Source organism: Heterodontus francisci, chromosome 27, assembly GCF_036365525.1.
Source record: "Heterodontus francisci isolate sHetFra1 chromosome 27, sHetFra1.hap1, whole genome shotgun sequence".
NCBI lineage: Eukaryota > Metazoa > Chordata > Chondrichthyes > Heterodontiformes > Heterodontidae > Heterodontus > Heterodontus francisci.
In genome coordinates, this window is record NC_090397.1 from 70,286,986 (window position 1) to 70,299,045 (window position 12,060).

Genomic DNA, 12,060 nt, shown 5'->3' on the forward strand with positions numbered 1-12,060 from the left:
CACTCTGCCACCAGAGGGTAAAACGTACACCCGTTGTGAACTTGAATCAACGACTCTCTGTCAATAACCTTGTGATCTTCCATTGGATGAAGTAAAAGTTATATAGACTATAGAGCAGAGAAACAGGCCAGTCCTGGCCTGTGTTTCTGCTCCACTCGAGCCTCCTCTCATCTTTCCTTATCTAACTTTATCATGACCCTCAAATGTGTGTCTAGTTTCCCTTAAATGCATCTAAACTATTCATCTCAACCACTCCCTGTGGTAGCGACTTCCACATTCTACCACTCTCTGGTTGAAGAAGTTCCTCCTGAATTCCCGATTGGATTTCTTGGTGACTATCATGTTTTGATGGCCTCTAGTTTTGCACTTCCCTGCAAGTGGAAACATCCCACCTGTGTCTGAACTATCAAAGCCTCAATCAATACGTATACTGTATTGGCATTGTACCCAACTTACTGTAACATGGCTACTTTCTATTCAGCAGATAGCAAATGTCAATAAAACAAAGACAGCCCATAGTTTTTCCAATGGTATCATCTGCTGCATTATGAAGGCATGCAAACCTACAAAACTCCAAGTGTGGAATTATTTTCTCTATAGCAATCAGCTAGAAAGGGGGAAAATCAACCAGGACTCCCACTCCCGCTTAATATCCATTCACTCATACTGAGAAGTGTGTGTGTGGCGATGACAAGAGAAAGGTGTGTTGTGATGCCCTCTACTGTTCAATAGCTGGGTAATCTCCACTGCCTAAGCTTCGACATGAAGCGCGTAAAACCAGAGTTTTAGGAAGAATGAATGTCTTCAGCAGAGAGACCTGCAAAGCATTCAAACATTAAATAAGCACTAAGAAATTCAAATGTCTTTTTTATCACAACCTATTTAAGCTTTACATTAATGATATATTCTAATAAATAAACACAAGGATAGATTGAATCAAAATTCCATCTTCATGGCTGTATAGTGCCATTGTGTTTCTATTATCTGTTATAATCAGGAGAAATGATGGGATAGTGGCTGGAAGATTATGAACAATACTCTTGCTAATAAATGCTGTTGTTATTCAGATTGTATTTCAAACTCACCATCTGTAATCCCATTAGCCTCCACCATACCCACAATAAAGACCTCCCTTTGCTTTTCTGTTGTCTGTCTGTCTGTAACTCACTCAATGACTGCTTGCTATGAGAACATTGAACTCTCTGCCTGAATTTTGCGACAGTATATATTTGGATTATTTATGAAATTTTTCACTTAAATCCTCTCAGTTGCGCATGTGGCACAAGGGCTGAGCAATGTAACCAAATTACCGGGTGATAAAGCAGTAGCATTAGACTTTTCTTCGTCCAAATCTATATGATGGAGCAGCAAGCACAAGGTGATTATTTAACAGCACAGTAGCAATCGCAAGCAACGCGAATTATATAGACACACATGTAGACCTACAGTTCTCTGAAAATGGCACTGAAAGCATCCTATTTATTAAACGCTGGTACAATTATCATCATTTATTGTGAAGTACCATGGCTCCTCATAAAGTCTCCTCACTTCCAAAAAAGAAACAATTCCAGTCCTAATATCTGCTCCTTAAACTGTCCTTGGGCCTTTTTTAAAAAAATATTCTTGATCCCTTTCCATTGCCTTGAACTTCGTCACCCCTTCAAGTACGTGCTCATCCAGTGGAGCACTGGGGGAGTGCTGCATTGTCAGAAGTGTCATCCTTTGATGAGACATTAAACTGAGGCCCTGTCTGCCCTCTCAGGTGGGTGTAAAAGATCCCGTGACACAGGGGAAGCTGTATTTATCCTTCGATCAACATCACTAGAAAACAGACTATCTGGTCATTATTACATTGTGGGAGCTTGCTGTGCACAAATTAGCTGCCACGTTTCCTACATTACACTTCAAAAAGTCCTTCATTGGTTTAAAAGCGCTTAGGATGTCCCGAGGTCATGAAAGGCGCTATATTAATGCAAGTCTTTCTCTTTTCTGCTCACAGGAGACGCCTGGGTTCTCTGAACTTCTTGTACAGCAGCTGCCAGTGAAAAACCACAAGTAAAGATACTGAATTACAGGGACCCAGCCTTTATACTGTAAATGGAACAACACTTGATTAGATTAGAGATACAGCACTGAAACAGGCCCTTCGGCCCACCGAGTCTGTGCCAAACATCAACCACCCATTTATACTAATCCTACACTAATCCCATATTCCTACCAAACATCCCCACCTATCCCTATATTTCCCTACCACCTACCTATACTAGTGACAATCTTTAATGGCCAATTTACCTATCAACCTGCAAGTCTTTTGGCTTGTGGGAGGAAACCGGAGCACCCGGAGAAAACCCACGCAGACACAGGCAGTACCCGGAATCGAACCCGGGTCCCTGGAGCTGTGAGGCTGCGGTGCTAACCACTGCGTCACTGTGCCGCCCTTGTAGATGTAATGTGATGGAATGCCATATGATCAGGTGTCATGTGATCAAAGCTCCAGGAATACCTCTAACTAGAGCTGGCAACCCTACTTAGAACACAAGCCATTGAGTAGGAGTGGGAACACTGCCTTATTTTCCCTCTTCCTAGCCCAGGGTCACTGTGACCAGTTGAGTGCACCACCTATTGTCACCACAGTTGCGATCAGCCGTTCACTATTGATTCTTCTCAAGCTGCATGATCAGTAACAGACTAGGTACTTTAACTCAAAATAAGGACCCAACCTTAGGACCAAGATGAGGAGAAATTTCTTTACTCAGAGGGTTGTGAATCTTTGGAATTCTCTACCCCAGAGGGCTGTGGAAGCTCAGTCATTGAGTATGTTTAAAGCAGAGATTGAGAGATTTCTAAATACAAGGAGATATGAGGATAGTGTGGGGAAAAAGTGGATGATCAGCCATGATCATATTGAATTGCGGAGCAGGCTCGATGGGCTAAATGGCTTACTCCTGCTCCTATGTTCCTAACCCACTAAGGCACTGGGCCAGCTATTCAAATCGCATTACAAGTAGATTCTCCAGTTACAGGTTGTAACTACAATGGTTTCCATCACTGCTGAAATCAACGTGGTTTGAAATAGATACACAAACACTAATTGTTCTATGCAAAAGAAGCAATTTTTTTTTATTTCAAAGGAGTTCCCCGCTTTCACTTCTTGACTTGCATGTAATACTTAAAACCATCAGTGAAGAAGCAACAAATACACAGCTATGCAACAACGTTAAAGTAAACTTATCAAAACCCTAAATTTGTACAGTTTCAGGATGAATAATCACAGTGATAGCTTTAGGAAAATAATCACAAGGGAACTCAGAAAGCATTGGATGAGGACAGGAGACATTTTTCCAATATTGATCAGATCACACACGATCCCTCATCAAAGGGGATAGGGTTCTGTCACCTGGCCGTTGTGTGTACTGACAACGACGTCACTTATAGCTCATAATCATTATCCTGCACTTTCCAACTGTTAAGTTTTGAACAAGGCATTCTGGTTTAAATCAAGTTACCTTGGAATATCATTGATGGGTTAAATTCCAAAGTGTCTTTGAACCACAGGTAATTGATTTGGCTGCACCCCGACTCAAAGTCATCTTGTGTTTATTATGGGTTCATTCTGTTTTATTAAACCAAAGCTATTAAAATTGAAATTAAGGCACATTGTACATGCAACATTGCCTAGCCTTTTCACATAGTCTCAGGCATAGCACCCCAGGCCTTTTAATTCTGGTTTCCAAAAGGTTCATTTCAAAAGACTTTCTGAAAATGACTGTTGTGTGGTGATGGATTACATGATGAACACTGGTATGATAAAAAAAAAGCAATACACTGTGGATGAGTTCTGATGAAAGGTCATCGATCTGAAATGTTAACTGTGTTTCACTCTTGTCACAGATGCTGCCTGACCTGCTGAATGTTTTCAGCATTTTATTACTGGTTTAGTACATTGTAGTACTACAAAACATTGCCCAGTAGTTTGCTATTCATTGCAATAGGATAATATTATTGAATAGTTCCATGTGAACTAAAGACCCATGATTCATGAGTGCAGCAGGTAGGAGTAAATTCTGACATCTCTTTCAAAAGTTAAATAAGTAAGACACCAGTAGCACTGCAATTATTACACATTGCAGCTTGAAATTAAAAGGGAACTTATTATGTTTCAAAGCATGAAACTTTATTGAATTCCCTACCTTTGGAAAATGAAAACCACCCATCTTTCTATGCTGATCAGGAGACACGACGTGCTCTGTAATTGGTGCTCTTTGTGCAGTGCTTGATTGCACACATCTAAGAGATACTCGGCTTGTAGAGTTATATAGTGCATGACAGGGACTACGAACAATAGTTTTACCCGTGTTTCACACTATATTTTGCTTTTCACAGTTGCAAAAAATTGCTGGTAGAGACAATGGAAAATAATACCAAGAAATGTACAATAATACTTAGAACACCACCTCAGTGCCCAGCCCACATCAGAGCGAAGATAAATAAAAAGTTGTGGTTAGATGTCATCAAAATCTTTTTAAAGTGTGGTGATTATAGGAGCAAGATGACTAATGCAACAACTTCTGCAGTTTTTATGTCCTAAGAAATGATCATTCAGTCTAGGAAATGGTGTAAACTGCCCAATTTCAATCTGGTGAAGATTCAGGGACAGAACGAGCTCATAGCAGGATGTATTCAGAACTGGGAGCTAAAAGAACATTTCAGAGGAACCATCTTGACATCAAAAGGAACAGAGACAGGGTCACGGAGAGAGGGGGAAGAGAGTAAGAGAAGGAACAACTAGGAGTTGGAGAAGGTTCAAAAATGGTGCTTAATTTTAAATTAAATTATTGCACAAAAATATTTACTAGGTTTAGAAAGATTTCTTGAGCTCTGTGCCATCACTCCGTCCTTACATAATTATTTGAATAGGTTTCATGATATATCAAAAACATGACTTCTCCCATTATCGAATGTTTTACACAAAGGACAGCTCCTGGTATCTGCTTTGTACTTGAAGTCCATCCAAAGTCTAAAGTACTTTGATAATTAAGAGAATTTTGTTGCAACACTAACTAATTTTAATATTGTATTTTATCAGTTCACATGAAATCAAACTTTGCAAAATGTGCTGGTTTAGTGCTTTAACACTGGTTTGGCATGTTTCAGTGATACAGTGTGGACAACATTACCAAGATTGGAGAACTAATCTGGTCAAACAAAATAGCTGTTTGTTTTTCTATCCTTAAAAGGAAGAATAGGTTTTGCTGCAGCTGATTAGATTTTACTTCAGGCACGAGTTAATACATCTCCTGCACCAGTGTTCACAACAAGTTTCACAATGTGGAAAATCTTGGGTTGCCATTTTTTCCCCAGGGAGGCGGGATGTGAAGAAGAAAGGTTTGAGAAATGAAATAAAGTGTTTAAAATGTTTCTTCATCAGACGCTGGGATGCTTGAGCCAATCAGAAAAATATGACATCTTTTCTCTTACAAACACTTTAAAGTATGATGCATGCTCTATGCAAGACATTAATACATTGATAAATTCTGAGATATACTAATATATCATCACACAAAACTAATCAAGAAAATGACAATGGCATTTGGATTACAATGTGATATTCCATATTGACTGACTCTGATTTAAAAATGGACATTTACCAATTCCACCCAGGCCATTATTTTTGCTGGCTTATTAAACACCCTTGCACAGTTTTCTATCACTAAAGTCTTGCCATAAAATAAAAAATATCAACTATTATTGAATTACATCAAAATAGAATTCACAAAATGACATCATTCTTTTAATGTTCACTGTCAGAGCATCAGTGCATTTTCAAACTGCACTGTAATAAACAGTTATGCTGCAGAGTCATGCCGGTAAACAAGATGGAATCAGCATTATAAAAGACTTGACTGCTCCTGCACACCAGCCTGACCAAATACAAAATCAGTTAACAGTATTCAATCATTGCAGATTTCATAGAATTTGTTAGAACACGTTGCAAACTTATATAAAAACAATTCAAAATCTAATGAAAAATTGGAAAGCACAGGCATTGATCCAATAAACTTTACAAGGATATTCAATGAAGAAAGAAATCGCACTAAAATTATCACCGAGCTGCAATTTCAAAAGGATGCACAGGTTCTGGGAACCTTAACAGAGGGAAAATCCTAGGCAGTGTCAGTGCCAGTAGAGAGTGATATTACCTGCCAATGTGTCTGGAAAACTGCCCCCATCGTTGTGTAACTATAGCTTAGAAATTGCTTGCGCTGATTTTAACAGACGAGAGCTTCATGCATTCACATGATATTCTCCTGCCCACTATTTGAATGGAGTCAATAATTCAATTATTTTAAATGGGTTAGCACTTCTGCTACAATAGTGGACAAAGGAATGTCATAGGAACATGGTAAACGTCATCTCATATTAGTGCTGATGGCAATTTCGAAGCTTATATCTCCAAAGATAACAACTGCATGTGCTGCAGTGCGCAAATAAAAAGTGGGGGGTGGGGTGGGGGGGTGGGGGGGGCGGGTGCGGAGGGAGAGAATTTGACTTTGGCCACAGCACATATCTAGCAAAAGCGAATCAGCAGCACCTTTTGCATCCTGACAGATTTCCTTTTCCAATGGCTTTAGATGGGGGTCTCTCAGATGGCCTGCTGATTCATTATTGTCCCTTTTTTGTTATTGACAAAGTCCAATTTCACTGCCTTCATCTTCAATAATCTCAGTCAGCTAGTGCCTGTACTAGATTGGGCTGATTCTAAATGCTGAGCAGTGGGTCAAGGAGCACATCTGCAGTGAACTCGGTATCAACCGTCCACCCTCTACTTCTAGTGACATTTTTCTAGATCAGGTCATATTCCCAGAATGAAGAAGAACAGTCTGTCAATGCTCTAGAATCCCACTCAAATCAAATCAGCCCAGTGAGAGCCCCCACCCACCGCAGTCAGTCATCACTCAAAGCTGTCCTGCACAAAAATGAGCCCCTTTAGGTGTCCAGGGTGGACAATACACTGCGACGAAGGGAACCGCTTGCTGAAAAGCACTTGTGCTGCTGGAGTTTGTTGCTATGCCGTAATCACAGTGCCCATTTCTTATGGCTGGTGAAACCGAAATCACTCTACAAACTCCAGAGTTCCGCACGCATCGTCCTTCTCTAAGAAACCTGTACATCCCCACTCTCGTGTTTGGTTCTCCTCAGGTTATCTTTCATCTTGACAAATTCAGGTGCATTTTCCCGTTTCTCTTCAGCATTCAGCTTTTCCTGTTCAATCTGAAATCACATTAAATCAGTCACTAATGCACCTCCAATGCACACCCTGTTAATCGTGTAGCAACTGTTTGATTATATGCAGGTGAAGGGTGCTAATTGGGGTCATGCTTCAGCACTTATGAGTGGAGGTTTTGAGTGAGGAGCTACATGTTTGTAATTCTTTTACTCTGCACAATACATGTGAAACTGAGTAAAAATAGACTCCAGTGTTATCGTTCTATAACAAGCTTTCTGGAGTTTAACATGGCAGCAGAGGATGGTTGCCTAAAGGTGAAGGTTGGAAACTACATATTTCTTTTTCATATAGAAAAAGAAAATCTCACTGGCTATTGTGGAAAATATGGCAGAAAGCAAGTGTAAATTGTTAGAGTATGATTACCCTAAGTGTTCTCTAAGTCTGGACCATATGACCAGCGGAAGAATGATATGTGGACATGGATTACATCTCTCCCAAAGAGGAAACAAGGTATGGCCTTGGCATTGTCACTTCCTACCAAAAGTAAAATGAGAGTAAAAGTGTTTTGTGAACTGGATGATTGTCAGTTGGATACGGACGAAGGGTTGGATCTTCTGTTCGAATTCTTGGATGAAATTTACAAGAAAGATGACTTATTGAATGCATATGAGGCATAGTCAGACTTTGACAGATTTCAGAAAACAGATGGTTATTTAATGGAGGAATATATCATGGACTTTAACAGACTGTATAGAAGATTGAGGAAATTCAATTTGGAGATCCCTGGTTCAGTGCTAGCTTTTACTTTGCTAGACTGTGCTAGGGTGTCAGATATGGACAGGTTCCTGATTCTAACTAGGGTTTGGCTCTTGGACAAAAGATCCCTGTTGGATCAAATGTTTGCGGCCTTACAGAACTTCCTTGGGGAACTGTTATTTCCTGCAGGGCATTCTGCGGTGACACAAAGAATGGAGGACTCCATGTTTACTAGATTTCAAAATGCTCCAGATACTGGAAGCACGCATAAATGCAATGGAATAGTTAAAGACAGGAGGAATGAGATTGAAAGCACCTTTAGCAGGTCTGACTATGACAGAGGACGACAGAATTGGAACAGCAATCATAGGCGAATAAATTCCAGGAATGCCCAAGGAACAGTTAATAGGTGCTTCAGATGTGACTCAAAGTATCATTATGCAAGGAACGGCGCAAAGTGAAGGGGCAGAGTCCTCGAAATAACACACGACACAGAAAATTCTGAGGCAGAAGAGGAAGATATTGATGAATCTGAATGGATTGTACTAGTCAGAGTTTTAGTCCTGTGATGTATGTGTTAGTCGCGGATTCATTCAACTGTGCTATATTAGATAGTGCTTGCAAGTGGAACTGACTTACAGATTCATGGAATCATTACGGCGTAGATGGAGGCTACTAGACCCATCGTGTCTGCACCGGCTCTCAGATAGAGCAACTTCCTCAGTTCCATTCCCCTGCCTTTTCCCCATAACCCTGCATATTCTTCCTTTTTCATATAACTGTCTAATTCTTTTCAATGTTTCAATTGAATCTGCATCCATTATATTCTCAGGCAGTGCATTCCAGACCGTAACCACTCGCTGTGTGAAAAAGGTTTTCCTTATGTCACTTTTTTGCTTCTCTTCCAAATACTTTAAATCGGTGTCCTCTTGTTCTCGATCCTTTCACGGGTGGAAACCGTTTCTCTCTATCTACTCTGTTCAGACCCCTCATGATTTTGAATACGTCAGTCAAATCACCTCTCAGCCTCCTGTCCTCCAAGGAAAACAGTTCTAACTTCTCCAATCTATCTTCATAACTGGTTCCAGGGATGAGAAACTTGATTCTTGTGAATCTTTTCTGTACTCGCTCCAATGCCTTTGTGTCTTTCCTCAAGCGCGTTGCCCAGAACTGGTCGCCATACGCCAGCTGAGGCCGAACTAATGTCTTGTACAAGTTCAACATAACTTCCTTGCTCTTGTACTCTGTGCCCCTATTAATAAAGCCCAGGATACTGTATGCTTTATTAACTGCTCTTTCAACCTGTCCTGCGACCTACAATGACTTATGCACGTATACACCTGGTCCCTCTGCTCTTGAACCCCCTTTAGAATTGTACCCTTTATTCTATATTGTCTCTCCATGTTCTTCCTACCAAAATGAATCACTTCACATTTCTCTGCATTGAACTTCATCTGCCACTTGTCCGCCCATTCCACCAACTTGTCTATGTCCTTTTGAAGTTCTACACGATCCTCCTCTCAGTTCACAATGTTTCCAAGTTTCATATCATCTGCAAACTTTGAAATTGTGCCCTGTACACCAAGGTCTAGGTCATTAATATATATCAGGAAAAGCAAGGGTCCCAACACTGATCCCTGGGGAACTCCACTACAAACCTTGCTCCAGCATGAAAAACTTCCATAAACCACTACTCTCTGTTTCCTGTCACTCAGCTAATTTTGTATCCATGTTGCCCTCATGAACTCTCTCCTTGACCTCTTCAAAAAAAACTCCAGCAAGTTAGTTAAACATGATTTTCCTTTTAAGAAATCCATGCTGGCTTTCCTTAATTAACTTGCATTTGTCCATGTGACTATTGATTTTGTCCCAAATTATTTTTTCTAGAAGTTTTCCCACCACCAAAGTTAAACTGACTGGCTTGCAGTTGCTGGGCTTATCTTTACACCCTTTTTTGAACAAGGGTGTAATGTTTGCAATTCTCCAGTCCTCTGGCACCACCCCTGAATCTAAAGAAGACTGAAAAATTATGGCCAGTGCCTCTGCGATTTCCATCCTCACTTCCCTCAGTATCCTTGGATGCATCTCATTCGGCCCTGGTGCTTTATCCACTTTCAGTACAGACAGCCTATCTAATATTTCCCCCTTATCAATTTTAAACCCCTCTAGTGTCTGACATACCTCCTTTTTCAACATTGATTGGATTACATCTTCTTCCTTGGTAAAGACAGATGCAAAGTATTCATTTAATACCTCAGCTATGCCCTCTGCCTCCATGTGTAAATCCCCTTTCTGGTCCCTAATTAGCCCCAGTTCTCCTTTTACCACCGTTTTACTATTTATATGCCTAAAGAAAACTTTGGGATTTCCTTTAATGCTAGTTACCAGTCTCTTTTCATGCTCTCTCTTTGCTTCTCTTATTTGCTTTTTCACTTCCCCTCTGGACCTTCTATATTCCACCTGGTTCTCAATAGTATTTTCTATCTGGCATCTGTCATAAGCAAACTTATTTTTCTTTATCTTAACCTCTACCTCTTTTGTCATCCAGGGGCCTCTGGATTTGTTTGCCCTACTTTTCCCCTTTGAGGGAACATATCTCGACTGTGCCCGAACTATCTCTTCTTTGAAGGAAATCTACCGGTTTTCTTGCCAGCTTTTGACTCCAATTTATTTGCCCTTGCTCCATTCTTACCCCATTGAAGTTGGCTTTCCCCCAGTTAATTATTCTTACCCTGGATTGCTCTTTGTCCTTTTCCATAGTCAGCCTAAACCTTATGATACAATGATCACTGTCCCCTAAATGCTCTCCTACTGATACTTGATCCACTAGACCCACCTCATTCTCAAAAGCCAGGTCTAGCAGAGCCTCCTTTCTCATTGGACTAGCAACATACTGCTGTAGAAAATTTTCCTGAATGCACTCCTGGAACCCTTGCCCCTCACTGCCCTTTACACAATTATCCCAGTCTATGTTTGGATAAAGTCCCCCATTATAACTACCCTATAATGTTTGCACCTCTCTGTAATTTCCTTGCAAATGTGTTCCATCATGTCCTTCCCACTAGTTGGTGGTCTATAGACAACACCGAGCAATGTAACTGCACCTTTTTTGTTCCTTGGCTCTAGCCAAATTGATTCTGTCCTCGACCCCTGTGACATCCTTTTTCTCCAACACTGCAATGCTCTCCTTCATCAATAGTGCCACCCCTTCCCTTTTCCCTTTCCTATCTTTCCTGAACACCTTGTATCCAGGAATATTTAACACCCAATCCTGCCCTTCATTGAGCCAGGTCTGTTACAGCCACAACATATTTCCACATGGCAATCTGCATCTGTACCTCACGAGTCTTATTAATCCACACTACGTGTATTCACATACATACACATTAACCCTGATTCAGACTTTATTACTTTCTCCCTTACTCTGACCCCACCTAATAACACACTATTCCCTACTCCTGTGCTAGCGATCTCCCCCAGTATTCTGTGCTCCTTGGTATTCCTCTCTAATACTTGCTCCTGGTTCCCACACCCCAGACAAGTTACCAGTTTTACTTCCCTCCAATCTGAGCTCCCTCTCACATTCCCATACCCCTGACAATGTAGTTTAAACCCTCCCCAACAGCACTTGCAAATCTCTGTTTAGTGTTAATTGGATTCACTCAGGAGTGAGGATCGACACAAGGTTAAGGAGTATAAAAGTAATACCAGCTTTAGGTTTGGGGATGACAACAAATTGAAGTCACTGAAGAGAGTAGTAATTCTATGTAAAATAGCTGGGGTTAACTCACTGATGTCATCTCCAGTGAGATACCTTTATTGTTGAGTAAAAGCCTTCAATGATATGGAGCATGATAAGGCAATTGTTTTTGGGAAGTCAGTGAATTTGCAGTTTACCCAGTCAGGGGCATTACTGTATCCCCTTAACAAAACCTGATGTTTCTAGTCAGGGTGTTAGAGAAGTATTGATGGCATCAGGTGTTGAGAATCAGAGCTAAAAGGCAAATTGTCTTAAAATTACACAGACAATTTGATCACCCTGGTCAGATTAAAAAGCCTGCTAAAGGATGCAGATG

At 40.7% G+C, this 12,060-nt stretch overlaps 1 protein-coding gene across 6 annotated transcripts in view; it reads right to left on the reverse strand.

Moving 5' to 3' along the window:
• Positions 1–3,091: 3,091 nt before the first annotated feature.
• The window catches only part of LOC137384900 (protein FAM107B-like), a 146,283-nt gene continuing 137,314 nt past the window's right edge, over positions 3,092–12,060 (reverse strand). For all 6 annotated transcript variants that reach the window (XM_068059574.1, XM_068059580.1, XM_068059577.1 and 3 more), the window contains exon 4: positions 3,092–7,272. In XM_068059574.1, the coding sequence (XP_067915675.1) occupies positions 7,156–7,272 (117 nt within the window). In that variant the 3' untranslated portion in view covers positions 3,092–7,155. The remainder of the gene's footprint in view (positions 7,273–12,060) is intronic.